The 27,837-nt window shown below is 35.0% G+C and overlaps 1 protein-coding gene across 6 annotated transcripts in view; it reads right to left on the bottom strand.

Moving 5' to 3' along the window:
- Positions 1 to 27,837, bottom strand: part of LOC145690544 (1-acyl-sn-glycerol-3-phosphate acyltransferase alpha-like) — a 277,314-nt gene that overhangs the window by 68,981 nt on the left and 180,496 nt on the right. For 4 of the 6 annotated variants that reach the window (XM_081765526.1, XM_081765523.1, XM_081765522.1 and 1 more), the window contains exon 2: positions 12,038 to 12,276. In XM_081765526.1, the coding sequence (XP_081621652.1) occupies positions 12,038 to 12,252 (215 nt within the window). In that variant the 5' untranslated portion in view covers positions 12,253 to 12,276. Of the gene's footprint in view, positions 1 to 12,037; positions 12,277 to 21,347; positions 21,494 to 27,837 lie in introns of those variants that run through there. The other 2 variants (XM_081765524.1, XM_081765527.1) reach the window with 2 other exon arrangements.

Here is a 27,837-nt window from a genome sequence, read left to right as displayed (position 1 = left end):
GAAATCATTTAGTAAATAGTCATTTTTCGTAACAAAACTAATATTTCATTTCATTCTATTTTATATTGTTATTCTTTATTTATTTCTATTTAATTTTTCTAAGGAGCTACAGCAGTATAATATAAATGACAAAATATTGAAGTGTTATTTGCAGAGTATAGTAGTTAAAACATGATGTATTACTTTGGAAAGTAATATTTCATAATATCAGACTAGTCAGTTTTGGAGTACACATTTTTCCAGTTCAATATTAAGTACTCTTGATTTCAAAGGTTAAAATGTCGCAGATTAAAAGCATTTGACTCATATTAACCTTAAAGATAAGTTAAGGCAATTTTACTTCAAGTAATTATTTCATGGAGAAATACCAGTATACAAATGAAGGAATTACAGAGCAAGAGAAAATATTATGTGTAATAGAGAAATACAGAACATCACAACACAGTATTCTATCATAAAATCTAGCATTTATTGCCTTTGTAAGAATAAACCCTCTATTATGTTTTCTGCTAATATATTTTTCTATTCGTAATAAATTTTACTAGTAGTCTCGACAATACATTAGATACAAAAGATATTTGAAAATGATTAACCAATGGTTGCATTTATTTTATTTTATATATATATATATATATATATATATATATATATATATATATCTGATAAATTAAACATTAGCTTGAACTCTTACTTGGTGTTCATCACATTAAATTAAACTAAACATTTTACTTATAGGTAAAGGGTGGTAAAGGATTCGGGAAAGCACCTAAATAAAAGATGAGGTTGTCAGAGAACAATGTATTTACAGCAATGAGGAAATACACGCTATCGGGTTCCTCATTATCTGAGGCGTGCTGCTACAAGCTATAAAAGATATAGCGGACGTTGAACACAGCAGTATAATGTCTGCTCGTTCCATCTTCATTACTACTATTTCTGCTCTCCTAACTCATAGCATATTACTTCTACGTTCTAGTAGTTTCCAGTTGCATTATACGAACATTTGTAAAAATACGGAAAACTCGTCCATTAGCTTCAGAATCGAACCTGTGACTTTGCACACACAAGTAGAGCGGCGCTAGCAATCAGACCACATAAGTTTTCCTTAAAGATGGATTTTATGTTTGTTTATATTTTCTTTAAAATTACTGTACGTTAGTTTCCAAAGTAAATTAAAATAAATGATTTACATACCTAACACAAAAACTATATAGAGATATAGAATTATTAAACATGCACTATGTTTTATAATCAGAGAATATATATAAAAATTATCTACATAAGGAGCTGAAATATCTCAATTATCTTTTTTTTTTTTTTTTTTTCTTCAATTGATATTATTAACAATAAGTTCCAATTTTTCATAAAGTGCTACTTTGTAACCACTATTTATAGATGCTACGAAATTATTTACAATTTTCTTTCTTCCAATGTAAATAGAGAAAAGGGAAATATACGTTCTTAAACAGAGAAAAGGGAAATATACCTTTTTTTTAAATTAATGATACTACTTTAATTATAACTGAAAAGCATAAATGCACAATATCCCGCTTCATGCAAGGATTTTAAGCAAACAAATTAAAACTAAATGCAGCTATACAACTAAGCGCATTCACTATCACCTATCCCAAAGAACAGCACACTAGCTGAAATAACCATGAATTATTAAACGTATAAATTTACTACCACAGTGAAGTTTTTAGGTATGGATCTACATAATAAATTTACACGGCAAGAACGAGTTAACGAAACAAGGAAAAATTCAGTCTAGTTATGTGGATAATACATACTCTAGTCTCGATATTTAATGTGCAATTTGTTATCACCCTATACTATGTCATAATCTATTTTCATACTAAATACGGGATTGTCTTTTGGGAATCTTGATCACAACTTCAGAATATATTCAAGCTACAAAAACGTGTAATAATACTCATTGCAAATTACTGAAACGAACCACCTGTAAGAAACTATTTGTATCACTGAATATAATGAAGTTTCTTCATTGAATGTATCTGAATTACTTAAAATTATATAGTATCACCTGGATAATAGCAAAAAAGACGGTGATACTTAGAACTGTCTTGTGTATAGAAAAGACGATTTATCTACTGTGTATCGCTGAACATCTGTTTATGGAAAATTACAAATCTACATGGGTGTAGAATTGTACAATAATTATCTGGCTATAAAAGGTAATCAGAAAAAACGGCTTTTTTGTTAAGTTAGTTTTAAATAGCATACTATACGGTAGATAATATCTCAGCAGCCCATTTTGCAGCTTCGAAAATTAATGAAAGTATTTCTTATATAAATTAAGTAGATTAAATAGCAAATCTCTCTCTCTCTCCCTATATATATATATGGAGAGTTACTCGATGCCGAAAACGGGGAATGTGTAACTTTGAGGCTGCCTAGCTCGTAAACTGTAAGACATATTAAAGGCAATTAAAGAAATATCACGGGAAATAGTACACTCTATATCTAAATATCCATGTTTCAGAGTTAGGTTGTACCGGCGCAACGAATTTTAAAGAGGGAGCTGGGGTATCAAAACCCCGATTTAAACACAGATAGAAAAAAAAGATATGTTTTGATAGAAAATGTCTAATTATCGGTTTATTAAGCTGTTCGTGTGTATGTCGCGTACACGAGTATTATCATTTGTAAATTTCACAATATCACTAATTTTAATATCTGCAATTATGCAACCACACATAACACAGTTTAACATCAAGAAAAGTGGTTGATAACACTTGCAAAGCAAGTTGTAACACTAAATATCATTTGATAACGGTGATCTAAGCAAGATAAATGTCATACAAACAAAAGATGATAAACAAATAATTGCAGAGATACAGAAATCCGAAAAGCTGTCAAAAGGATGAAGGATTCGAAAAATTATTTACCGAAGATCGGGTGCCTTCACTGACATCTCACTTTTTCTATCCAAACATGATGTCGTCCACCACGAATTTATTTACTATAACGTACTAATAGAGTATACATATTTTGTGTTCTGCTTACTACGCTGAACAAGAATTCAGATAAAAATAATTATAACAGATGCTCGGTGTGTCTTTCGTTATTCCCAATACAATACCCTGAACGGTTGACAGTGATTCACATACATGATTGAAATGCATAGGCTTATTACAAATCATTGCAAAGCTATCACGAACTCTTTTCTCCAATTCATATATTTAGTTTATTTGTGTTTTGTACAGTATACGTTTGAGGTATCCCCACAAATAAAAATCCAAAGGATTTAGATCAGGGAAGCGAGGAGGGCACTGTATCGAGCCACCTCACCCTATTCATCTGTCTTGGAAATGCTGATCAAGAAATACACGAACGTCTCGCAGAAAATTGGTTTATGCACGATGGTGCTACACCACAAGTAGAGACTTTCTCGAGAAAGGAACATTTTCCAACCATTTCGGAAGATTTTATTGAAGGAACTGCGGGGTGTTGCACCTGAGAGACGTTGTGATAAAATTTATGGCCCTAGAAGTTCGTTCCCCAATATGTCGACCCACATTAATCGAGAATTGATTTTGGTGTCGGATAGATAAATTTGCGTTAGGGTTTTCTTCTGCGCATTAGTTTTCGCTGTGGATGCTGATAGCACCAGCTTGCGTGAACCCAACCTCATCAGTAAATATGATTAATGAAGGAAACAGAGTTTTCCACACACTCGCAAAAATGTCTTCGCGGAGAATAATAACTTTCTTCTATTCCTTGCACATGTTGCAAGTGGTAGGAATACAGCTGTTGTTCGCGAAACACTGTCCCATGGGAAATACCTTCTAACATTACTAGTGGTTTGTACTGGTACAAGGATCTTCTTTAATTATCTGAAGAATTCTCTCGTCTCCAGCCTGAGGTAAGACTGTCCGAAGGCGCCCAACTAAATCATACGTAGAACGCACATGCCGTATCGATAGCAGCAAAAGTATTGCGGTTGGGAAGAACATGATTTGGAAAATATTCATGATGTAGTAGTCGTGTTTCATGTGTGTTCCCATAAGCACGACCATACATAAGATACACATCTTCAATTTCATTAAATGTGTACGCTTACATTGATCCAATTTCACTAATACGACACACGAGATGAACACATCTAAACATCTAACATCATGCACTGCACCATGTGTTCTATTAAACTAAACTGCCTACGGGAATTACAGCAAAATCGAGCACGCCTAGTAGAGGATGACATCAGGTGCGTCTATTCAGATGAACAAGTGCATGTGTGTGCACCAAATACAACAATACCAGGTTCGTTTATGTTTATGGTCTCTCTACATACATTGCTCAATGTACTTTTTCTCTTGTTATTCAGAGTTCAATGAGGTTTCGGAATTCGCAAGTCATTTTTATTTGATTTTGAAAGAAATCGTGTACAATCGAATGGGCTTAACGCGTTAGAAAATGTACCAATTTAAAGAAATGAAACGTCAGGAAATTATACAACGGGAATTTCCTCTAAAGGTGTTAATTTGCATTCAAACCTAACCTTACCCTCACAAAAATACCAATATCTTGTCTTCACCTCATTTCACTTACTCCCCTTCCTCTTATTTTCATATTTCACAGATGTTTCCGTAATCATTCGCTTTGAACATTCACATAATTACTGAATCTTAAGGGTAGAAACTGTGACCATTAAATAGAAGCTTTCGTTTCTTTTCATTTACATCGTTCTAGATTGTATTTACATAGTCACACAAGTAGAACCAGCTGTCATCTTAAATACGCTATTTTTGTTTTTGTTCTTAGTAATGTTTCCGTGTTCATTTTGATTCGCATACACATGCATACTTTGTGAATATACCTAGGTAAATGTAACATTTTTCTGTACTACAGAACCTATGCTCTTCGCTAAGTAATTTTACGAATCCTTTGCCCTGATGTCCGTTTTCACATTTCGGACTTCTGTATCTCTGAAAACATTTGTTTATGATCTTTTATTTGTGTGACACTTTTCTTGCTTAAATGACCGTTATATTTAACTTTGGAACTTGGTTTGCAAGTGTTATCAACCACTTTTCTTTGATGTTAAACTGTGTTATGTGTGGTTACATAATTGCAGATATTAAAATCAGTGATAATGTGAAATTTACAAATGATATATATATATATATATATATATATATATATATATATATATATATATATGTGTGTGTGTGTGTGTGTGTGTGTGTGTGTGTGTGTAAATAGCAACAAACAAACAATGTATGATGATGGTTACTATTATTACATATATTGATTTTTTTTAATGTAGCAGAAGTATTGCATTTGTTCTTACTCAATTCGTCAATAGAACAGTGAGTATTAAATGCAGTTTAAAAGTACAGCATTTTTATTTTATTTATTTATTTATAGGCGATATCATGGTCTCACTTTTGTGTGTGCCCTCCTGTCCACGTTCTCTTTTGCCTTGGAGTGGGTCATAAAATCTTACATCTAATCTTGTATTGTGTCTTCTAGTTTATGTCCCTCATTTCTGTCCTTTGGGATAAAAGTGACAATCAAAAATGAACGATGATTAAATAAAATACATAACAGCCAAACCATAAACGAGGTTCGAACCCTCGACAGACTGGTCTTGCGATCATCAGCCTAATGCCGTAGACAGCACGAACATATCAGCTGGTATACAATCGATGGCACTAGCTAACGATAAATCCGACAATAAATGTTATTCGCTTTACTTCTATAAAATTGGAAGGTTATTATGAAATTTATTCAATTTAAGAAATACTGGGCAATGAATGAGCAATGAATATGTCTCAAAACAGGCGCTTTCGTTACTCAAAGATATCTATTATGAGAAAACAACAAAGAGAAGGGACTACCTGGTACTATACAATCTACCCCTACACTACTGCCTTGAGAGAGGCACACCTCTCCCATGCTCCCTTCCGGATCCGCGGAGTTTGTGATGACTAATTGGATGTTACAACTTCTACAAAGTATAACAACGCCTAAGTCACATCTTTCCCTTATATCGTGATAAATTATTTAGAATAGATTGAATCCGTATAGTATATTTGTTTGTAGGACCATACATTTTTCATAGTAGATCGAAAATGCAAACCATACACCAAAATTTACTTGACTGAAACATAACATACATAATCTTTTGAAACAAAATATACTGAATATCTGATAAATCGCTCTCTTTTCTGCATAGAGTATTGTTTCGTTACTTGACAACCGATTTTAATGAAGCCGAGTCATAGTATACTCAAATCTTTAAGTTTGTGTTCGATACTTTTTTCTCCTGCAAGTAAATATGACACCTCAAAGAGAAGAGAAAGTCAAGATGATGTCCTCAAATAGGCATGGAGATTGTGGTACACACACAAAAGTGATGGCAGGAACATGGAATCCATGTGAACTGCGTGAAAATAAGAATTGTCATCTTTAAGCTACTAACAACGGGTAGTGTCGCCGACACGAAGAGTAGAAATGAAAAAAAAAAAAAAAAAGACGCAAGGACATGCAGTATCACTCTGTTTTCCGGCGTTGGCCTGCATTTCCGAATAACAATGAATCCGCGAAAAATATCTTGGTATTTTCCCAGATAGTGCGTGGTCAGTAATTTCTCAGTGGGACAATATAGCTCTACACTTAATTACGCAGATAATGTACCTCGTATTTTAGCAATTATGTTCGCAAGCGATTGCATGATCATGCCCTAGTCAAAAAGTAACTGGTACAGAATCCATACCAGTGACATGCCAACACCCCAGGTCTAACGACTGGGGATGTGCAAAGGGGAAGATGTACTGGAGGGTATAAAAAAAAAATGGACAAATAGGAAGTAACAATCTCTAATGTGCTCGATAAGGCTCTTCATGTTTTTTAGAGTGAACAGTAAAACTAGATTATTATTTCAATATGTTCAAAATTATGGGTAATGCTGCCAAAGCATTTATCCTAAAAGTGAAGGAAGGGTTAGATGGGAAGTCAACAAGCCGGCAACACTGCGCTAAAACTAGTTGAGGGTTCGCAGGGGATGGGTGCTCCTTCCTTTTTCAACTTGGAGCATTAATTTGTTACAGAATGCAAAAAGGATCTTTTTGCGTTGATCCAGTTCAGGTGGCAAGCCTGGCAAACAGTAATAACTTCATATTTTCCCGGAGGGGACTTTACACATACTCTGAAATTATGATTACTCATATTGAGCATGATCGGAGATATGACCGGAAGATATTTCGTAGCTGCAGGAGTGGATTTTCCTGGGCCACTCCCGGAAATCATTACTGCTAGTAAAGCCTAACCAAAATATTTCTGGAGCCTATTTCTCTAAACAACAAGTCTTGTATAATATAAATAGCATCCGTTTTCTTCTAATCGTACGTTTTACAAGTGCATTTTTTTTTAAAACCGTACTTACAAGTTACAAGGGAAAAGTGAAAAGTTTAGTTCTGATAAATATTTGCTGATACTTTGAAGAGTTCTTTCGCATACGACAATGACACCAATATTAAAAATCTGTTAGTATGCTATGCTCCATATGTTAATTAATGTACCATAATACGATAAAAATACGAAAATAATCGCATGCTAGAATTATTAAGTCAATCAAATATTATTATCCGCCATCAGTGACGTACGCATGTTTCAGGCTTTTAACCCTTTTGCGCAAGATATTATGCAAAAATAAACATTCACCACATTAAGATATGTACACAAACACCTGCATCCAAACCTGACGAACTTCTGCGTACGCCACTGTCTCCCATTACAGTCAGGGGCGGATCCAGGACGGATTTCTGGGGGGACGGTGAGTTGTAATACTGCTACTTAGAGCTCCAAACTCTGGGATGGGATTAAATTAATATATAAAATAAGAAAATTTCCTCTTCTGTGGGGAGAGATCGCTCCGGTCGCCCCCCTTCTTGGATCCGCTCCTGATTACAGTAGGAAATGCCTATGCACTGCCTTGTAAGCTTCCTTGTAGTCCAATGTTTACTGCTAGATGCGGGCCTGATAATGATTATACACGTATATAGAGTTGCAATTTTAGACGAAACTATCAAGTTAGATATTCAAATTTCTCCTCCAAATATGTATATTCTCCAAACTCTAACATACTTAAAGGAAACCCACATATTATAAACTTTTATTATAGTGCTTATTAATGTTTCTTAGATTACAATTTCTTTAGTGTGCTGTACTTTTCTAAAAGTCAAAGTGACAAGTACAGTTATTACGAGTAACTAATGACAGAAAATTCTGTTTCTCGAAAAGTTTGCTAAAAACCGTCGAAAGAATTAAACAATACAACTCCAAGAAGATGGCAACATTTGTTTATGAGAATGTAAACTAGAATCCGCAAATGAATATTGCGCAACATGTTACTGAACACACACACACAAGTTTACATTATGTGAATAATACCATGGAAAAACATTAATTGTCTTAGGAAAGGTTTTTACACGTCATTCTCTGAGACTGCTGACTCAGCAGCCATTACATGAATTGCGTTTCTTAAAATAATAGACTTTTGGGTTTGACAAGATTATGAATACTTATCAAATTATAGCATACTATTTAGGTTGTAATGAAAATATGTTATCTTTGTGAAACGGAGTACCTGTACAAGCTAAATAATTTCCTTGTTGCTTATAACTTGTCATTGGCTTCGAAAATGAAATGAATTATTTTAGTTTAACGTCCCACGGATATGGTCTTCAGGCCTAAAGACAGAGTCGATCTGAGGCTGTATTCCGCGCGGTAGTTTTGGAAAAGGATTGTAGAAAACAGAAAAGTAAGACAGTGTAATATTTGTTTTATGTAATTTAGATCGTAAACCAGCATATAAATGTTAAAATTAAAATCCAAATTTTACAAATAAATTAATCCAATTTGTTTAAAACATTTTGTAAATTTTCTCTCTTTTAAAACATTTTTTGAAGGCAGAGTCAAGAATAGTTTATGCCACCAATCGCCCGCGCTAACTGTTTGATGGGACTCTGAAGTGAGTCCCTTTCCCTCTGTCCAGTGTCCGTGGCTTCTGCAGAAAGTTTTTCAAACTTGAAATTAATAAAGACTTATCTTAGATCAACTCTCAATGGGTACAGTATTAAAATGAGTACATTAACACTATCCTCCCATTGAGTTTTTCCTGTTTATACACTTTCTGCATCAGATCCCATACAATAGTCATACCTTTTTGCTCCGAACTCTTTCGTCCTACTAGTATGCCATCTGAACCTATCACTTTCCCCGTCTTCATTTTCTTTAATGCTTTCCCTACTTCCTCCCGGCCTATTCTTGAGTGGAGTTTCATCACTGAAAACTCTCCTCGAATTGTCTTCAAGCTTTACGAAACAACTCGTCCATCTCGCTTTGTAAGCACCAATCCTTACCAATCCTTGGTCATCTTTCATTTACCTAATATATTTTGTTACTTATCTATAGTTTTTGCTAACCTGTATAGCTTCTTCACTTCCTCTAGTGTTTCAAATTTGTCATACATTTCATACCAGAGTTGCGTGTTTGGTCTAGCTACTTCCTTTTTTGCTGCCGTAGTAGTCATCTTGAAACTATATTTATTCTCTTCTGTCCCAGAGGCATTCCACGATTGCTTTGCTTCTTTCATCGCGCTAATAGCTTATTGCATTTTCTCGTTCCACCACCACGTCTCTCTCTTTTTTATTTTTATTTTTTATTTTATTTTATTTTTATTTTTATTTTTTTTTATTTTTTTATTTTATTATTTTTTTTTTTAGAGGGAGATCCTCTCCTGAAGTTCTACTCAAAATCTCTGCGCCCATTGGTATGATCCCACCGTTTACGCTCCACCATTTTTGCAAATTCTCTTCTTGCAGGTTTATTCCTTCCACAGCACATTCTTTGAATGATCCCATTAATTTAATCTCTTTTGGTTTCCACCATCTAATTTTTGGCTCTCCATTTCGCGGTCACCTATTGTATCTACCCGGGAACTTCCAGTTTAGGCTTGACATGTTATGCTACAGGGCCACATTTTAACCACTTATTACCTTGTACTTTCTAGTTTCCTTGAGATATGTCGTCGGCATAAAATGTAATCAATTTGACTTTCTTTTTCAGTACTTTTCTAAGTGAACAGGTACTCCTTTCTCTTCCGAAAAATGTATTGCAAATCACCAAACTGCATGCCGTCGCAAACTCTATCACTCTTTCTCCTTCCTCGTCCCTTTCTCTCGTGCCCCAGTCATCATATATTATCTTAATCCTCTCCCTACTTGAACCGACGTGCTCATTCAGGTCACCACCTACAATTATTCTTTCCTCTATCGCGATGCTGTGAAGTTTGTGGTCAAAATCCTTCTCGAATGTTGTCTTTTCTTTCTTTTTGCAACCTACTTGTGGAGCATATGCGCACATTACCTCGATTATTTCGTCCCTGTATTTCGTGATATTTCGTGATACTCACCAATCTATATTACTCCTATTCACACATACCACACAATGTTTCAAATTACTAGATATGCCCTAAAATCAAAATTACATAACAAAAACTCAGCCCGAGGTAGATAATACTACAAGAGTCATTTCAAACGGTTCAACAGTTTCCCCGTGATGAGACCACAAATAATAGGTGACATTGCTTTAAATGTAAGGAATAGAAATTATTAAAAAATAAAAATGACCCCGAGAATTTTCAAAATCTCTGGAACAGGGGTCTATTTATTTGTAATGAAGAGTTTATATACCAAGTTTCACCGTCCTAACTTTACAAACTGTTAGATACTACGTTTTTCGGATAAATTATGATCCCTCAGCTTCTCTCTTTAGAATATCCATTTTAATCAAAGTAACTGATAAAAACCAGTTCGAATTATATCCAAAAAATCATTTCAAAATGGTTGAACCATTTTCCCGTGATTCAATCACACACGATTACTTTTTCTCTTATATATTTGATTTCACATTTTATTTTTGTGAGTTGCTTGCGTCCTCCTTGCTCGCTCTTCCTCAAGAGGACATTCCCCCCCTCCAGGTTGTGAATTACAGCTTAAACCAATCTGAACCAAGTTACTCGACTCTGACTGGCATCCTTTCTCTCAATTACTTTTATTAGTGATTTTGATATGAACAGGAAAATCGATTGCACGTTAATTTAAAACTACCAATATCTAACGAGTAGCCGCGATAGATTAATTTTAATTTATATTTACCTATAGTTTTGTACTAAATTTGTAGCACTATAATTCTAATTGGCTTAAGAAGCAATTAATTTTAAGAAATATTTCAAACAGGCTTTTCCAAAAACCCTTGTCCAGAGGGGCAAAATCAAAATGAGGCGGTTTCATTGGGATTTTGATATATTGGCATATTGACAATCAGGGCCGGATGCAGGATTCTCTGAGAGGAGGTGCACCAATAACTAGCAATACATTTGAATTAAATTTGTTTTTTAAATGCCTTTAGGCATCTGTGATGTGAAAGAGGAATTCCTTTGGAAATGTTCTCGAATAAATTCTTTTCCTTCAACCTTCAGAAAATTGACTTAAACTATTGATTTTACAAAACTCACTGCTAGCTTCTCACTTTAGGTAGTGTATATTTACAACGAAAGGGGGTGCACGTGTACCTTTGCACCCCTCCCTAAATCCGGTCCTGTTGGCAATAGCAATTTAATTTTTATTTTGCTTCGAGGGCAGAGGTAAACCCACCGAAAGTATACCTGGAAGAAACAGTGACCTTAAAAACTAGTTGTATCCAATGTTCTAAAAGCGCAACTTGTGTTGTTTTATTACAAGGATCACTGCTTTTGTGTGTACTTGACAAACCGAAAGTAGATTACATTCTTCCGTGGAGCCTACTTAGGCGCGAGGCCAAATTAGGAGCAATCAGTCCAATCGGCTTAAGGCCGGTCCTGCGAGGAAATACTTGATGCTGAGCATTATTAATTTACTGTTAATTGTTTCTTAAAGGTTAACTTTCCATTTTGGCCTAAGCCATCTAAATATTGTACTAGTACAGAAATACTGTAAGTTAGTATACGAATAAGAAAAATTATACTCACGTGCAATTTTTAACGTTCATGGGATTAAGGGTGAAAAGTGGAATGCAGCCGATGGCTGTAATTGACACTGTGATATAGTAGAAGAGAAATCGGCTATGATACCGGAATGTTTTACTGGCATCGTAGAGAAATGGTAAAAGGAGCAGCAACAGAACAAATGTGATTTCAGGTATGTGAAGATCAAACATAGCTTGTGTTACTTCTCTTACTAGCATCCTAGTTCACGCTAACAACAAACCCTGAAACAAAAAGAAACAATAAATAATTAATACATATGCAGGGATATAGATACACAAATTTATAAAATTATTTAAATGCTAGCACAAAAACGGTTAATTGTAAATTACCTGAAAGGTTGGAATTTATTATGGTGATTGTGATATTCTAGTTCTTCAGTTTAAAATGTATCAATAATATTCTTGAAGTGTCTTGAACACAGTGTGGAAATTGAAGCACTTCGAGGTGGGTGGGTGGGAGTTAATGTGTGCCTAAAATATACTTATAGGAAGAGAGTACTCTTGCAGCAGTGTCGTATAATGGTTTGATGGCTTCTGCTACCACTAACCTTTATAACACCTGTACATTATTATTATTATTATTATTATTATTATTATTATTATTATTACTGGATTTTTTAGTTTCCACGTTATTATACAGTCTTCTAAATAATAATAATAATAATAATAATAATAATAATAATAATAATAATAATAATAATAACTTACACCGTCCTTTTATCAAGTAGACACATACCGGTATCATTTTCTCTTCACAAGCAAAACTTACGTGTATATTATCTTATAAGTATTACGGAGAAATGATCGTACATTTCTACTTTTATTTGATGCATGAAATATCACTACATTTCGCATTGGATAGGTGGCAGTGTTGGGAAGTAACGTAACGCAAGTAACGCGTTACTTGTAACACGTTACTTTTTAACTAACGTTTCCTAGTAATGAGTTACATTTTTTCCAAAGTAACTGTAACGGTAACGCGTTACAAATTTTTAAGTAACGTACCTAGTTTGCGTTACTTTTTTCGCGTTACGTTTCGGATGAGTAACTACAATATATGTATATAATTTTTTTTCGGAAACAAATGTTTCTTTCCTGTAAGTGAATTTCTCAGAATGAAACAATCGAGCATGAACTACGTATGTCAGTGACCAACAGACACACAGAGAAACAGATAAATTTGTAGTGCCACTTGCTCTTTTTTGAAGATGAGAACATCCTTTGGGAAATCACGTGTACTGATTGCAAGCACCTGGAAGATTTTGTCGTAGATTTTTACAGCTCCAAATCAAAGCATTCAGTGAGTGAACTAGGAGTGCAATGATACCGGTAGTCTATTTTAATTTAATTAGTGTTATTTTTATAAAGATGGAGAACAAAAATATTTTACTGTTCGAACATTTGAAAGAATACTTTTTTCTAAAGAGCTGAGAATGATGGTGGACAGAATTTAAAAGTAAAGTGTCTGAAGTGCCCCGGCGGAAAATATTTATCAACAACTAGGGTGCCATAATTAACGATTTACAGTAAGGGGTTAATATGAATAAACTGTTTTGATGAGCAGACCTACTTTATTACTAGACAATAGTTTGCTGATGATATGTAATATTGGAGTTCTTTCAGATCAGTTTGCTTATCCTAGAGTCCCGTTGATTATAGAGTAGTGTAATGTTTCTCTATATTCTTTATTTTCAATTTTACATAACAACATTGTTATTATTATATAATTAGTTTAGCAGAATAATTATAAGCAACCATTTTTTCTAACGCATAGGGATGAGCACGAGTCAAGCTAAAATTCGACTCGACTCGAATTCAAGTCGAGTTTCGAGTCAAGTCAAGGGTAATATCCTCGAGTCGAATTCCGAGCCGATTCAGTTTTTTTTTTCTTTTGCGTCGAGTTTCGAGTTCAGTCGAGTTTGATAAATGGCTCGTTTGTTTTAAGTCGTCTTGAAATCATGGCCTGATTACACTGGAAAACGAAAGCAATGAGAAATGTAAGCTAAACAGTAATATGGAATACTTTTAGTGTTGCTCACGAGATGGGACACTACTTGCATCTCGTCTCGTCTCGATAACGAGACCACAAGAGATTTTTTTTTATAACAAGCTCAGCTCGGATCGGCTCAACTGAGAAGATGGTTCGAGCTGGCTTGGCTTGGTAGGGATGAGCCATTTGCTCGGTTCGGCTCAATGAGCCGAGGGCTCTAGCCGAGTCGGTAGGGTGAGCTGTTGGCTCGGCTTACTTCTCGGTTCTGGTCGATAATGAATGAATTGTGAGCCGAGCTGCTCGAGTCGTTGACAATTCTAAACCCGGGCCGAGCACTTTTGAAGATATTTGGCCAGTGCCGTATAACTTTTAACAGTGTTCGGCTCGAGCCCGAATACTCAACCTAGACCCTCAACCCAAATTCAGAAGATCGTGAACAATGTCCTTGACTCCTAGACTTCACGACTACCGAGGTTGGCAATCAACTATCTTTTTAGTATTCAAATACAAACCGCCTATCTTGCTTTTTATATACAGTTATAATAATAATAATAATAATAATAATAATAATAATAATAATAATAATAATAATAAATAATGATAGCGGTAGTAATAGTAGTACGGAAAATTGAAGTCATATTTTTTTCACATTTTTAAAGTTTCGGACCTAAAAGTAACGCGTTACTTTCGAAGTAAAGTAACAGTTACTGTTTGGGGGGCGAGTAACGCGTTACTAACGCGTTAAATTTTAAGAGAAAGTAAAGTAACTTGTAACGCGTTACATTTTTACAAGTAACTTACCCAACACTGATAGGTGGTAACCTTCTCACCAGAGTAAATGAAAAGTGTTCGAGTAATAATGAACGCTGAAATAGGCGATTAGCAAAGAAAGACCCTCAGTCTGTAGGAGCTTCGCAAACTACTGTAAAACACAAATTTTCGTTGCGCTGACGCAAACCGCTACGGAACGAGGCTCATGATGTCCAAAACAATTCCCAGAGACCCCCAAACGGCACTGTCATTACTCGTATAATTTCAGTTTACTCTTCGCTCACACCCAAAAACACTGATTTCTCTAGAGGGAACTACTATTATCTGGCAGCCCATTCGTGCGCTGTGGGCAGAGGTGGAGCGAAGGGGAATGCTCTGATACGATTATTGCTGTAGTAGCTAAAGAATGGTTTCTGCTGCGTTGTCATATCGAAGACTTCTTAAGTTCGCGAAACAAGCTGCGTGCAAACAAGTTAGTGGATCTCTCTAAATACATACAGTTCTCAGAAACTTATATAAAAAATAACATTTCTGGGATGTAAAAACAAAAACAATTTTTTCAGTTGGGAAAAAATAAGGGATGAAGATGAGAATTGAAATATATAGTATTTACCTTCCATTCCCTCCTCCCCTGCCCATCTCTAAGCACGATCTTTGCTTCTCCGCTCATTAATGTAGAACCGTACTTTTGAGCGCAAGGTTGCAATGCACTAAGCAAAAAGTGTGTAACTTTTTCAATTAGATTTCAAACTTCGACATTTCGTAAGTTTCGCCCTCTTCACTGTTCTAGTAGAGAGTAGCTTTTGGTGCACGGGGTCAAGAGCTCGATTCAAAGTGGAGGAGCCTTTAAAGTCGATCTATCATGATAATTCGAATTCAACCTTACACTTGAACGTCTCATACAGCTCGTTACTGAAAAGGGACGTTCGATTCCAATCTAACCAATGTCAAACTTGTCTACCTATATCATGGTTTCAAGAAAGGGGAAAAATAAATGAAAAGTTTCAGTTTTACGTCCCATGGTTTTGCCGGCTAGGCTAAAGAAGATGGTGATGATGAGAAATGAATGAAATGATGGAATAGAGAAAGTGCGAGGAAACGGGAGAACCCTGAGGAAACCCACGCACACGGATGTCCATTACGAAATCCATTTGGCGCGAGCTGGCATCAAACCGGGGATTTCAAGAAAGGAATTTTACTTCTGACGGTGATATATGACAATAAAAATCAAAAATCAAATAACGAGAGATTTTAATATTTACAATATTCTTTGCATTAATTATTTTTGGTCACGGTACGCTTCGACATAAATAAGTTAGCCTTTTCGGACTCGGGTAATTTTTTAGCGTTTTCGTACATTTTCAGTTAGTGACTTATTGCTCAAAAACTATTCACCTGATTTATATGGTTAAGGCCTTGTTTCTTAGAAGAGCGATGTTACATTGCAGTGTTCTCAACGGAAGGGAAATTGAGGGAAATATAGGTGTGAAAATTTACAAAAAAAAAAAAAAAAAAAATCCTGACCGAATTTCAAGATTTTTTGTAGCTGGTACCACTGTTGCCACATGGCTCCAAGTCACCTAAACATTTCTTTGGTATGTTGACAAGGTACAGTGAAAACTTGAAGATTGGTTACCATACAAAGAGAGACAAAAAAAATTCTCTCTCACTGTACACACGAAAATTTTTACAGTTTTTCCGCCTCAGAAGCAAAAATCAACAGCTTGTAATTTTTCCGTAATTGTCCTATTGAAACTTTATATGGTGTGTTGTGTTGGCCAAAAATGAGGTTTTCAGACATTGGTACGTTTGTTCCAATGTGGCAAACAAGAGGGAAATTATACTGGTAGAAAGAAAAGTGGAATATTTTCCGAATTTTTCACCTAAAATCAGGAATAGCAATTTTCTGTGGCTGGAAACACTGTTACCAGACAAGCGCAAACTATATTAAAATAAACTTTGGTACACCACTAATATATCCGAGAAGTATCACGACTATATCTAATAAACTAAGCATGTCATTAAAAAAATCTCATTCTACCTAAAAAATCACATCTTTCCACATAAAGAATAAGGTCTACTGTAAACCTCAACTGTATTTCCCGTAATTATCCTATTTGAACTTTCTATAGTGCTTTGTGTAGGGTAAAGAGGAGGCTTTCAGATATTGGTACACAGTGTTGGGTAAGTTACTTGTAAAAATGTAACGCGTTACAAGTTACTTTACTTTCTCTTAAAATGTAACGCGTTACTAACGCGTTACTTGCCCAAAAAAGTAACTGTTACTTTACTTCAAAAGTAACGCGTTACTAACGCGTTACTTTTAGGTCCGAAACTTTGAATGTGTGAAAAAATCTTATTACTTCAATTTTCCGTACTACTATTACTACCGCTATTTTTTTATTATTATTATTATTATTATTATTATTATTATTATTATTATTATTATTATTATTATTATTATTATTATTGCACGTTCTGAATTGCTTTATGTAAATTTTTACTTGACAGCTATATGAATATTTTCATGTAACATTGACTAAAATGCCATACTGCGTTACTCATAGGGATGGGCTACGGTGATCAGACGTACTGATTTTCGCAGTACAGTACTGTTTTTCAAAGAGCTGTCCTGCGTGTTGCGAAGACGCCTAGAAAATCGATAAATATTATTCTTTTAAATGTTCTGCGAAATGTCCAGAGTTAATTTATTTGCAATATCTTAATGTTTCATTCTTTATTCACAACATTTTGAATCAAATGCACTCTTTTCCTGAATGATGAACCGCTGTGTTTTTTAACACTCCTCAAAAGACTAGGGATGGAGAACAATCAACAAACCATTTTTTTTTTTTTTTACAATACATTGCTTTTACTGAGAAGGGTTTGTTGAGATATCGTAAGGTAGGAAAAGTTTATTTTTCAACTTATGTTAGTGATGATCAAGTTAAGTACCTGTAGAAGTTCCCTTGTGTCGGTCTAAATTTTCTCTCATTTCTTAAAATATACCACGCTTCGATTTTTTTTTTTTTTTTTTTTAGCCCAACACGAAGTTTCACTGTATGTTCATAAAAATAAACCATTTTGTCATTCGTCAAAGCATTTGGAGTTGTGTTGAATTCCTGGAATACTTTTGTTAAGTGCTTCTTTTTAAAAAATGTTGATTAACTTAAGGTTAACATTAAATGAAATAAGGATATGCGTATTGCCAACGCAGTAAACTACCATGTACTATTATACTTGTGTCTTACTTTTCGTTTGTTAGAACCTGGTCACTGTAGGATGAGCGAGTTTACTTTGAAACTCGATTCGACTAGAAACAGACACCTTTGAGTTCGACTCGAGAACTCGGCTCGAAAAATTTCCTCCAACTCGACTCGAATTCGGGTCGTGTTTCAAGTGGAATCGAGCCAAATCTGGTGTGTAGTTTCGAGTACTCTCTTCAAGTATCTTGCATAGACAATATAGGTTATCAATGATACTACTACTACTACTACTACTGCTACTACTACAACTATTATTATTATTATTATTATTATTATTATTATTATTATTATTATTATTATTATTATTATTATTAATTATAACAACACTGTGTTTAAACATGAAAGGTAGGCGGTTTGTATTTGAATGCTAAAAAGCTATTTGATTGCCAACCTCGGTAGTCGTGAAGTCTAGGAGTCAAGGACATTGTTCACGAGCTTCTGAATTTGGGTTGAGGGTCTAGATTGAGTATTCGGGCTCGAGCCAAACATTGTTAAAAGTTATAGGGCACTGGCCAAATATCTTCAAAACTGCTCGGCCCAGGTTTAGAATTGTCAATGACTTGAGCAGATCAGCTCACAGCTCATTCACTATCGACCCGAACCGAGAAGTGAGCCGAGTCAACAGCTCACCCAACCGAGTCGGCTAGAGCCTTCGGCCCAGATGAGCCGAACCGAGCAAATGGCTCATCCCAACCAAGCCAGCTCGAGCCATCGGCTCAGTTGAGCCAAGCCGAGCTGAGCTTATTATAAAATAATTTCTTGTGGTCTCGATGTTGAGACGAGAATAGATGCGAGCAGTGTTTACCCTCGTGAGCAACACTAAAAGTATTCCATATTACTGCTTAGCTTACATTTCTCATAGCTTTCGCTTTCCAGTGTAATCAGGCCATGATTTCAAAACGAGTTAAAACCAGCGAACCATTTATCAAACTCAACTCGAGTCGAAACGACGCCAAAAACAGTGAGTCGGCTCGGAATTATACTCGACAATATTACCTTCGACTCAACTCAAAACTCGACTTGAATCTGAGTCGAGTTTTAGCTCGACTCTTGCCCATCAATATGCGTTAGAAAAAATGATTGCTTATTATTCTTTTGCTAAACTAATTATATAATAATAACAATGCTGTTATGTAATATTGAAAATACAGAATATTGAGAAACATTACACTACAACTAATAAAATGAGAACACATTAACTAAAGGTTAATCAAAACTTGCCAGTAATTCTAAAATCGATACATGCTTTTTAAAGCTAGTTGTTTCAAACTCTATAATCCACGGGACTCTAGGATACGCAAACTGATCTGAAAGAACTCCAATATTACAAACCATCAACAAACTATTTTCTAGTAATAAAGTAAGCCTGCTCATCAGAACACAGTTTATTTATATTAACCCCTTACTCTATATCGTTAAATTATGGCACCCTAGTTGTTGACAAAATTTCCCGCCGGGGCACCACTTTACTTTTAAATTCTGTTCACCATCATCTTCAGCTTTTAAGAAGAAGTATCTTTCAAATGTTCGAACGGTAAAATATGTTCGTTCTCCATCTTTATAAAAACAACAACAATCAAAGTAAAATAGACTATCGGCACAATTGCACTCGTAGTTCACTCAGTGAATGGATTGGAGCTGTCAAAATCTATGACAAAACTTTCCAGGTGCTTGCAATCAGTACACGTGATTTCCCTGAGGCTGTCCTCATCTTCCAAAAACAGCAAGTGGTACTATGATCTCATCTGATTTTTTGAGTGCCGGTGACTGACTGTCGGTCAGTGACATCGTTCATGCTCCATTGCTCCATTCCGAGAAATTCACTTACAGGAAAGAAACGTTTGTTTCCAAAAAATAATATACATATATTGTAGTTACTCATCCGAAATGTAACGCGAAAAAAGTAACGCAAACTAGGTACGTTACTTAAAAATTTGTAACGCATTACCGTTACAGTTACTTTGGAAAAAATGTAACGCGTTACTAGGAAACGTTACTTAAAAAGTAACGCGTTACAAGTAACGCGTTACTTGCGTTACGTTACTTCCCAACACTGTTGGTACATTTGTCCTGATGTAGCCAATAAGAAGTTTTTTTTGTAATTTTTCCCTAAAATAGGGAATTAAAATTTTCTATGGCTGGAAATACAGCTACTAGACAGACGCAAGCTATCTTAAAATAAATTCAGTACACCAATAATATACATATTCTACAAGTATCATGTCGATATCTAAGAAATGAAGCTTGTAGTTTTTTTTTTAAAAAAAAAAAAAAAAAGATTGTGGTAAACAGAAAAGTAAAAAGAAATCAAGGTTTAGAGCCAAAATTCGAATTTTTCGTGTGCACCCTAATTACCCAATTGTAACAATCTGTACTTGTTTTTGTTCAGTAAGGACTGATGTTCGACTGGTGTAAGCTGATTTGCGTTTGTACGCATAGATACGGATTTATAAACAGAAATTTCGAATTTTTGCCAATTTAGGGAAATTTTAATTTCCCTAGTTGGCAACACTGCGCGCAGGACGATTGAATTGATGTCAACAATTAGGTATCCATCCGAGACAAGTCTTAAGGAGATTGAAGGAAGTCTACAACGAAGGAAGCTAAAGGAAAAAAATCGAAAATTCTCGAATTTTTTTTTTTTTTTTTGAGCTGAAATTTGATAAGTAAATTCGACAAAGAGAATAATATGATAAACTATGGTTCAACCATATTTGTCCCCCCCTCAAAAAAAAATTATCCCGATATCTTAATTGGTGTCCACAGAGGAGCGAAATAAAAAAAAATGACACACTCATGTGTGCCACTTTGGCCACCTTGGTCCGAAAGGGTTAAAGAGAAAAAACTCTCAAGGTCTCCATTCAGGTTTTGAGCATTCGATAGCCTACGTAACTTAACGCGCTCCCGGGGTCAAATATATTAAAATATTCGTATGCAAGCAACACTAAGCTGTTAACATTCGAAATGCAGGTTTCGAATCCAGGGGCGTCATTTAGGGAGGGCAGGAGGGGGCAATTGCCCCCCCTAAGAGTTTGAGGAATACATAAACATTAATAGATTGTTTACTAATATACTAGTACAAAACGTGAAAGTCTTATGTCTGTGGTGCTCTTGCCCCCTCCAAGCGAAGTCTGAAATGACGCCCCTGTTCGAATCCTACAAATGGGAATCAAGAAAATTCTTAAAATATCTGTTAATATTACGCACGATCCCTTTCTAATCACAATAAAAAAAAAAAAAAAAGTAGTAAATAATCCAATTCCTACCTTCCAACAGAAAGTAACGTAACCTGTTTGGATGCCTTAGTATGACTTCACAATCCAAATGCAAACAATCTTCTCAAAAACAAATGTAACTTTAATTACCTATGGTAAACAATGTGATTTTGACGACATACAATCAAACAATGTTACACGCGCATAAACGCGTTCACACCTATTCTTGTAACTGAGAGTCCAACATAAAAAGATTACATCAAAGCAATTCTTGTTATCAACGGTTGATTGCACAAAATCCACTGAACTTCGAACTCTTTAAATGACAACGTTATTGAAGTTCATGAATAAGTCGCTTAGTTCTTAACCTTAAGAAAAATAAAAATTCTGATTGCAGAAGATAAGCAGACGAATGAATGAAAACATTATTAGAGCATACTACATACATAAACAACAGCTATTATATTCTATTCATAAGGAAAATTATCGTCCAAGAATATATATATATATATATATATATATATATATATATATATATATATATATATATATATATATATATATATATATATATTTATCTATTTCTTGTCCATTTTATTCAACTTATTAATTAAATACAGTGTAGGTCTATAGTACAAACCCAAGTGTATTTTGTGCCATACAAAATAGCTTTTTATGATTAATTGATTACTATTACATGCATATAAAGACGCATATAATCTTAGCCAGCGCTGCATATAATCTAGCCAACATTGAAGATCTTCAAGATTATTTCGATCTATTTTGTTGGAATAAGATTGACAGGATAGATAATATTATCAGTAATATCAAATGTTTCATTCCTTAAAACAATCCAGATAACCAAGGTCATGTATTTTAATTGTAATGAAAAAACAGTCAATGTCAACAATAATCACTAGTAAAAAGTTACTTCAAGAAGCTCCAATTAAAAGTCACTAATAGTATAATGGCAGGAAAAAAATGGTTGTGCACAAAGTTTATGTGCAATAATGGGGTTATCTTTAAAAAAAAAAAAAATACTCTATTGAAACATATACTGAAGAACATATATTGATATAGTTATTTTCCTACGTTCGTCAAGCTGGCCTGCACAAATTTCATATTAAAACTAAAACATTACCAACAATTTGTACCCAATATGTACCAATTTGTACCACTAAAATTAGAATTTGTACCCCCATCCATTTCGAAAAATTTGAATTTTTGATGGCGGGTCATCTTGACGTCAAACTGGCCCGCACAATTTATTTTTCTTTCCAATTCGAACAAAAATGGTGCGAAAAATTTGTACCTAATATGTAACAATTTATACCACCAAAATTAGAATATGTATCCCTACTGATTTCGAAAATACGAATTTTTGATGGCGTGCCAGCTTGTCAATCTGCCCTGCTCAACACATTTTTCTTTCCAATTCGAATGAAAACGGTACCAAAAATTTGTATCCAACATGTACCAATTTGTACCACGAAAAGTAGAATTTGTTCCTCCACCCATTTCGAGAAATTTGAATTTATGTAATTTTTAAAACTATACCTTATCTTGGGCAAACCAGGAGGTAGTGAACAGTACCGAAAGTACAGTTCGAAAGTACAGTGAACAGTACAGTTCGAAAAGCCCCCCGAAACAAAATCATAAATACGCCACTGGCCTATTTTAGTGGTACAAATTGGTACATATTGGGTACAAATTTTTGGTACCGTTTTTGTTCGAATTGGAAAGAAAAATAAATAGTGCGGGCCAGCTTGACGTCAAGCTGGCCCGCCATCAGAAATTCAATTTTTTCGAAATTGGTGGGGTACAAATTTTAATTTTAGTGGTACAAATTGGTAATTTTGGGTACACATTTTTGGTACTTTTTTAGTTTGAATATGAAATTTGTGCGGGCCAGCTTGACGGACGTATTTTCCTGAATTACCTACACATGCAAAATCTAGTATGACCATCTTTTCCTAATCACAATAAAATTCTATTTAGTGATCGTAAGCATTTTTTTTTTTTTTAAATTTGTCCACTACAACTGCCTTTTTTTTTAAAGTCTGTAATGAAGAATTGTCGTTACCTGAAATGTGGGGATTTGCTTAAGTTAGAGACATGAAATTCCAGACATAAACTCTTAAAAATTTGAGACGTGTTTCAGCATTTCGGAAAAATTAGTTTTTCGGGGGGAAGGTGCTCATTATTATATTAGTCAAATTTCGTTTTCTTTATTGGTAAAGTGTCCGCCCCCATTGTGAGGATCTATCCAAGTTCGAGATGTGAAAATCAGTATATGAAATACTTATCGTTGGTAAAAATCTCGCTTCTAAGGAGAGTACCCCGATCGAAATGAACCTATAAGCTTATAAAATTACTAGATAAAATACCCGTTCTTCGCACGGGGAGAATAGATTTACGGAAAAATTAATCTCCTTCTTCCCTTAGAATGCGCATTTCAATGAAGGTGTAATTATAAAAACATATGATAAATGTTGAACTTCTCTAACTCCTTAGGATACTCCCATTAAAGATCTTGAGGCAGGAACTATGTTTCAAGGTTTGTTTTGACCGGGTAAGCAGTTTCCTCATGATATGATCACAAATAACAACGTCATTTTCAATGCGAAGAGAGCTAAATAATAGAAAATCTCTCTTTCTCCCTTAAGAACGGAAATGTTTAAAAGCACTGGGACACTTTATATGCCATATTTCATTTCCTTAACTTAAGGGATTTATGTGGTACCCTATCCTGGGTAAAACATTTGAATCTCTCTATCTTTTTTAGCACACGTATTGCTTTAATCCTTTATTTTTATTTATAGCCCTCGTAACAAAAGGAGGTTTGTGTCCATATCTCATATTCCTAAATATTTTCTGATTTTCATTGAATCACTTTCACTCTTCCATATAATCGTGCATATTTCCAGGAGCGGAATTGTTGAAAACGTTCAATGCATGTTTACCTTGTTTTTAATTCCGAGTTTATATAACAAATATTTCATTCCTCCAATTTACACTGCGAATCTTCATATATAGCATTTTCTGAATAAATAATGAAAATCTTAAAATTATAAATTACCCTCTTCAGAAGCGAGATTTTTACGAATGATAAGCATTTAATTATTTTTATTTAAGAGTTTATACAACGATGTTCACAGCTCGAACTTAAGTAGATCTTCACAATGGGGATGGACACTTTACCAATAAAGAAAACGAAATTTGACTAATATAGTAATGAGCGCCTCCACCCTGAAAAGTGGAATTTTCTGAAATGCTGAAGCACATATCCCATTATTTGTATTTAAGAGTTTATGTACTGAATTTCACGTCTCTAATTTAAGCAAATCCCCCCATATGGCATTTTGTAATAAATAAAGAAAAATGTCAGTATTATAGAAATATCCTCTTTTCCTTCTTAGGAGTGGAATTTTTAAAACTGTTGAAACATGTATTATCTTATTTTTAGTTAAGAGTTTATAAACCAGATTTCAGATCTCCAGCTTAAGCGAATCCTCACATCCGGCACTTCTTGATTAAACAGGGGAAAATTTGAGTAGTTTACAAATGTCCCTTTTTCTTGGGCCATGGGCGGAGTTAGGAATTGTCTCCTGAGGGCAGACCTTTTGTCTGCTGGGGGGAGGGGGCACGGCAAATCCAAATGAGAATTGAAGGATTTTATAGGTGCAATTTTTATTTTTTGTCAAAAAGTTAGGGGGAATGCCCCCATAGCTCCGCCTATGCTTTCCTCCCTCTGGAGCGGAATTTTCGAAAAGGCTGAAACATGTGTTCGACATTCTGCAGTGCAAGACATTCTTTGAGAATTGCCATTAGCTACGATAATAGAACTACACTATGTCGTCGTTGTCTGCTGGGTGTCGGAACAAGTCGGCATTCAGAAAACAAGCATGTTGACAACCCCAACAACACTGCATTGGCAAATGTTGCTCTGAAGTACTCTCTCTCGTGCTTGGATGTCCATAGCTATTTCATCCAACGGATGCGCTTTTACTGGTAAGCGGAATGGAACCAGGCCAACAAAAATAAACTACACTCAGTTAAACCTCTTTCGGACAACTGGCAGCCATCGTGACGTACTATTTGCTGAGATGAAGTGATTCTGACATGCTTGCGAACTGGACACTAACATCTCACACATTGCTATTTAGTGCTTGGTGCTAACCGTTCGTATTGCGAAAACGGTCTCGTTCCACTGAGTATGCGACACATTCTTGCAGAATGACTAGAATATTCAGACCTCAGAAGCTTTTAGGATTACCTAAAGATCTTAATCAGGTTAGGGATAATACAGTCTTACTGACTTACTCTAATCTTATTTCCTGGATATTTTCCTGATGAGAGTTTCTGTTGTTGCTATTCTCTGAGTCATTTCTTGTTATTTTTAATATATTTTCATATTTATTCCTTTATCTGTTTAGCGATAATTGTTCTAATTTTTATTGATTATTTAGGGAGATTGTTCTCTTAATTTATAGGTCTTATATTAGCTTTACACTTTTTAGCAATTTTATTGTGGAATTTTAATGTGCAGCTGCTATTTGGGTTCTGGAAATATTGCAAGAGTTATGACTGACCTTCGTAACCGGTAAAATTAAGATATGTTGTAGGTCTATATTGGACGACACATATGAAAAAGGTGCTTCCTGTTCAAGTTTATTTTGTGAAGTTTGAGAGGTTGATAATTATTATTATTTTAATACGAACTGAAGAAGCCTTAAGTTACGATGGGAACGGTTTGAATATAAGTTCAATATGGTTAATTTCTACGTCAACTGAATTATATGAATATTAAATAGTTTCAAAGATTTTCCACATATGGTTTTTGGAGTTTACGATGAGTCGATTGAACGTCCGAACGTCCAAAAGTTATGATCAACGAAACTGTCCTTGAGTTTCTCCTTGCCAGAGCCGCGTAATGAGATTCTTCCCAAGCATTTTAACACGTTCAGCCCGACATCTGACAGTAATGAAGAAGCTATGCTTTTTGAAAATCCCGACGTGCGCCACCGGTGGTACACGATGTTTATTTTGATATTCGTGGCTGTAAGTTGCCTTTTTTTTCTTAGAAAAGTAGAACAATGTTACGGACGTTTTGTTATTATATACATCGTAGGCAATCTATGGAGCAGACCTGTAAATTTTTAAAGGAAAATAAACCTGATATTTATTCTACACGAAGTGCGGTTAGTATGATATCTTTTGTAATATGAAATATGTATGGAAATGTATAGATAATTGTAATTAAAACTTATTGGGAGAAAATTGTAGACAAATACTATTTCAAAATGAATAAAAATAGTATTATTCAGTAGAAAGAACAGAGGTACAGGATTCAGTATTCACTTTAAAAGATCAGAGGTACACTATTTTGTGCTGAACTGAAAATAATGAACAGACTCTACTGAGTTACTTGGTTTTCGCGTTTTGATTTTTCTTAATATTTCTCATTGAAGCACTCAAGACACATACGGGGTTACTTTATAGCTACTGCTGTACGTGAAAACACGTTTTGCCAATTTTCGAGCTGGTGGAGTTACCTTTTGGATTATCTTCATGGCTTCGTAACAGGATTTTACGTTTCAAATATTTACTACCACTTTTTACAAGTATTTACCTAATTCTGATAGAGCACCACAATAGCATCGATTATTACACTAGATCAGCTTCTGCTACAACGCTGCTACAACGCTCCGTACACAAACACAAACGAACTAATACTCATTTTCTATAATTAAGCTCCTCTTTGTGGGCATATGCGGTTTGAAACTGCTCCTCCAACTCTTTGGCAATTAATGGCATCATGCAGGTATTCATCAAACTACCTAACCTTCAAAACGGAAAGATTTGACAAAATTATTGTGTGCCACCGATGGAACACGTCGGTCCGCGTTTATGGTATAATAAACACGGGCCTGCATGAGCCACCAGTGGTGCACGAATCCAAATATGTTAAAATTTCAGAAAAATAGTATTATATGTCCAAAGAGGCACCTCAAAATGGATTACTTCATAGAAACCCCAAAATTCCCTGAAATTTGAATATTGTTTTTTTTGTGTGTGTGTGTGTATGTGTGTGTGTGTGTGTGTGTGTGTATGTGTGTGTGTGTGTGTGTGTGTGTGTGTGTGTGTGTGTGTGTGTGTGTGTGTGTGTGTGTGGGTGGGTGGGTGTGTGTGTGTGTGTGTGTGTGTGTGTGTGTGAAGGTAATGCTTTCCCCACTGCGTGACTTTAATTATCTTATTTTGTAGAACGTGCGCCACCGGTAGCGCACATCCGGGATGAACGTGTTAAACGGTAATTACATCATTCTGCCTTGTGTCATTGTGAGACTGCAAACGTTAGCTTGAAGTAATTGTGTTCCGTACTTATGGCGATTTTGTGATATTACAAAAATAAAGATCTTAAAAGAGACGCGTACGTGCATTAAAGTTTGTTTGAAATTGGGTAAGACATTTCCAGAAACTTTCAAAATAATCCAGGAAGTATACGGGGAAGAATGTATGAACCAAACTCAGTATTATGACT

Source organism: Thermobia domestica, chromosome 7, assembly GCF_964235325.1.
Source record: "Thermobia domestica chromosome 7, izTheDome1.hap1.1, whole genome shotgun sequence".
Lineage (NCBI taxonomy): Eukaryota > Metazoa > Arthropoda > Insecta > Zygentoma > Lepismatidae > Thermobia > Thermobia domestica.
Note: the sequence above shows the minus strand (reverse complement) of the source record. Positions and strands in the feature narration are given on the sequence as shown.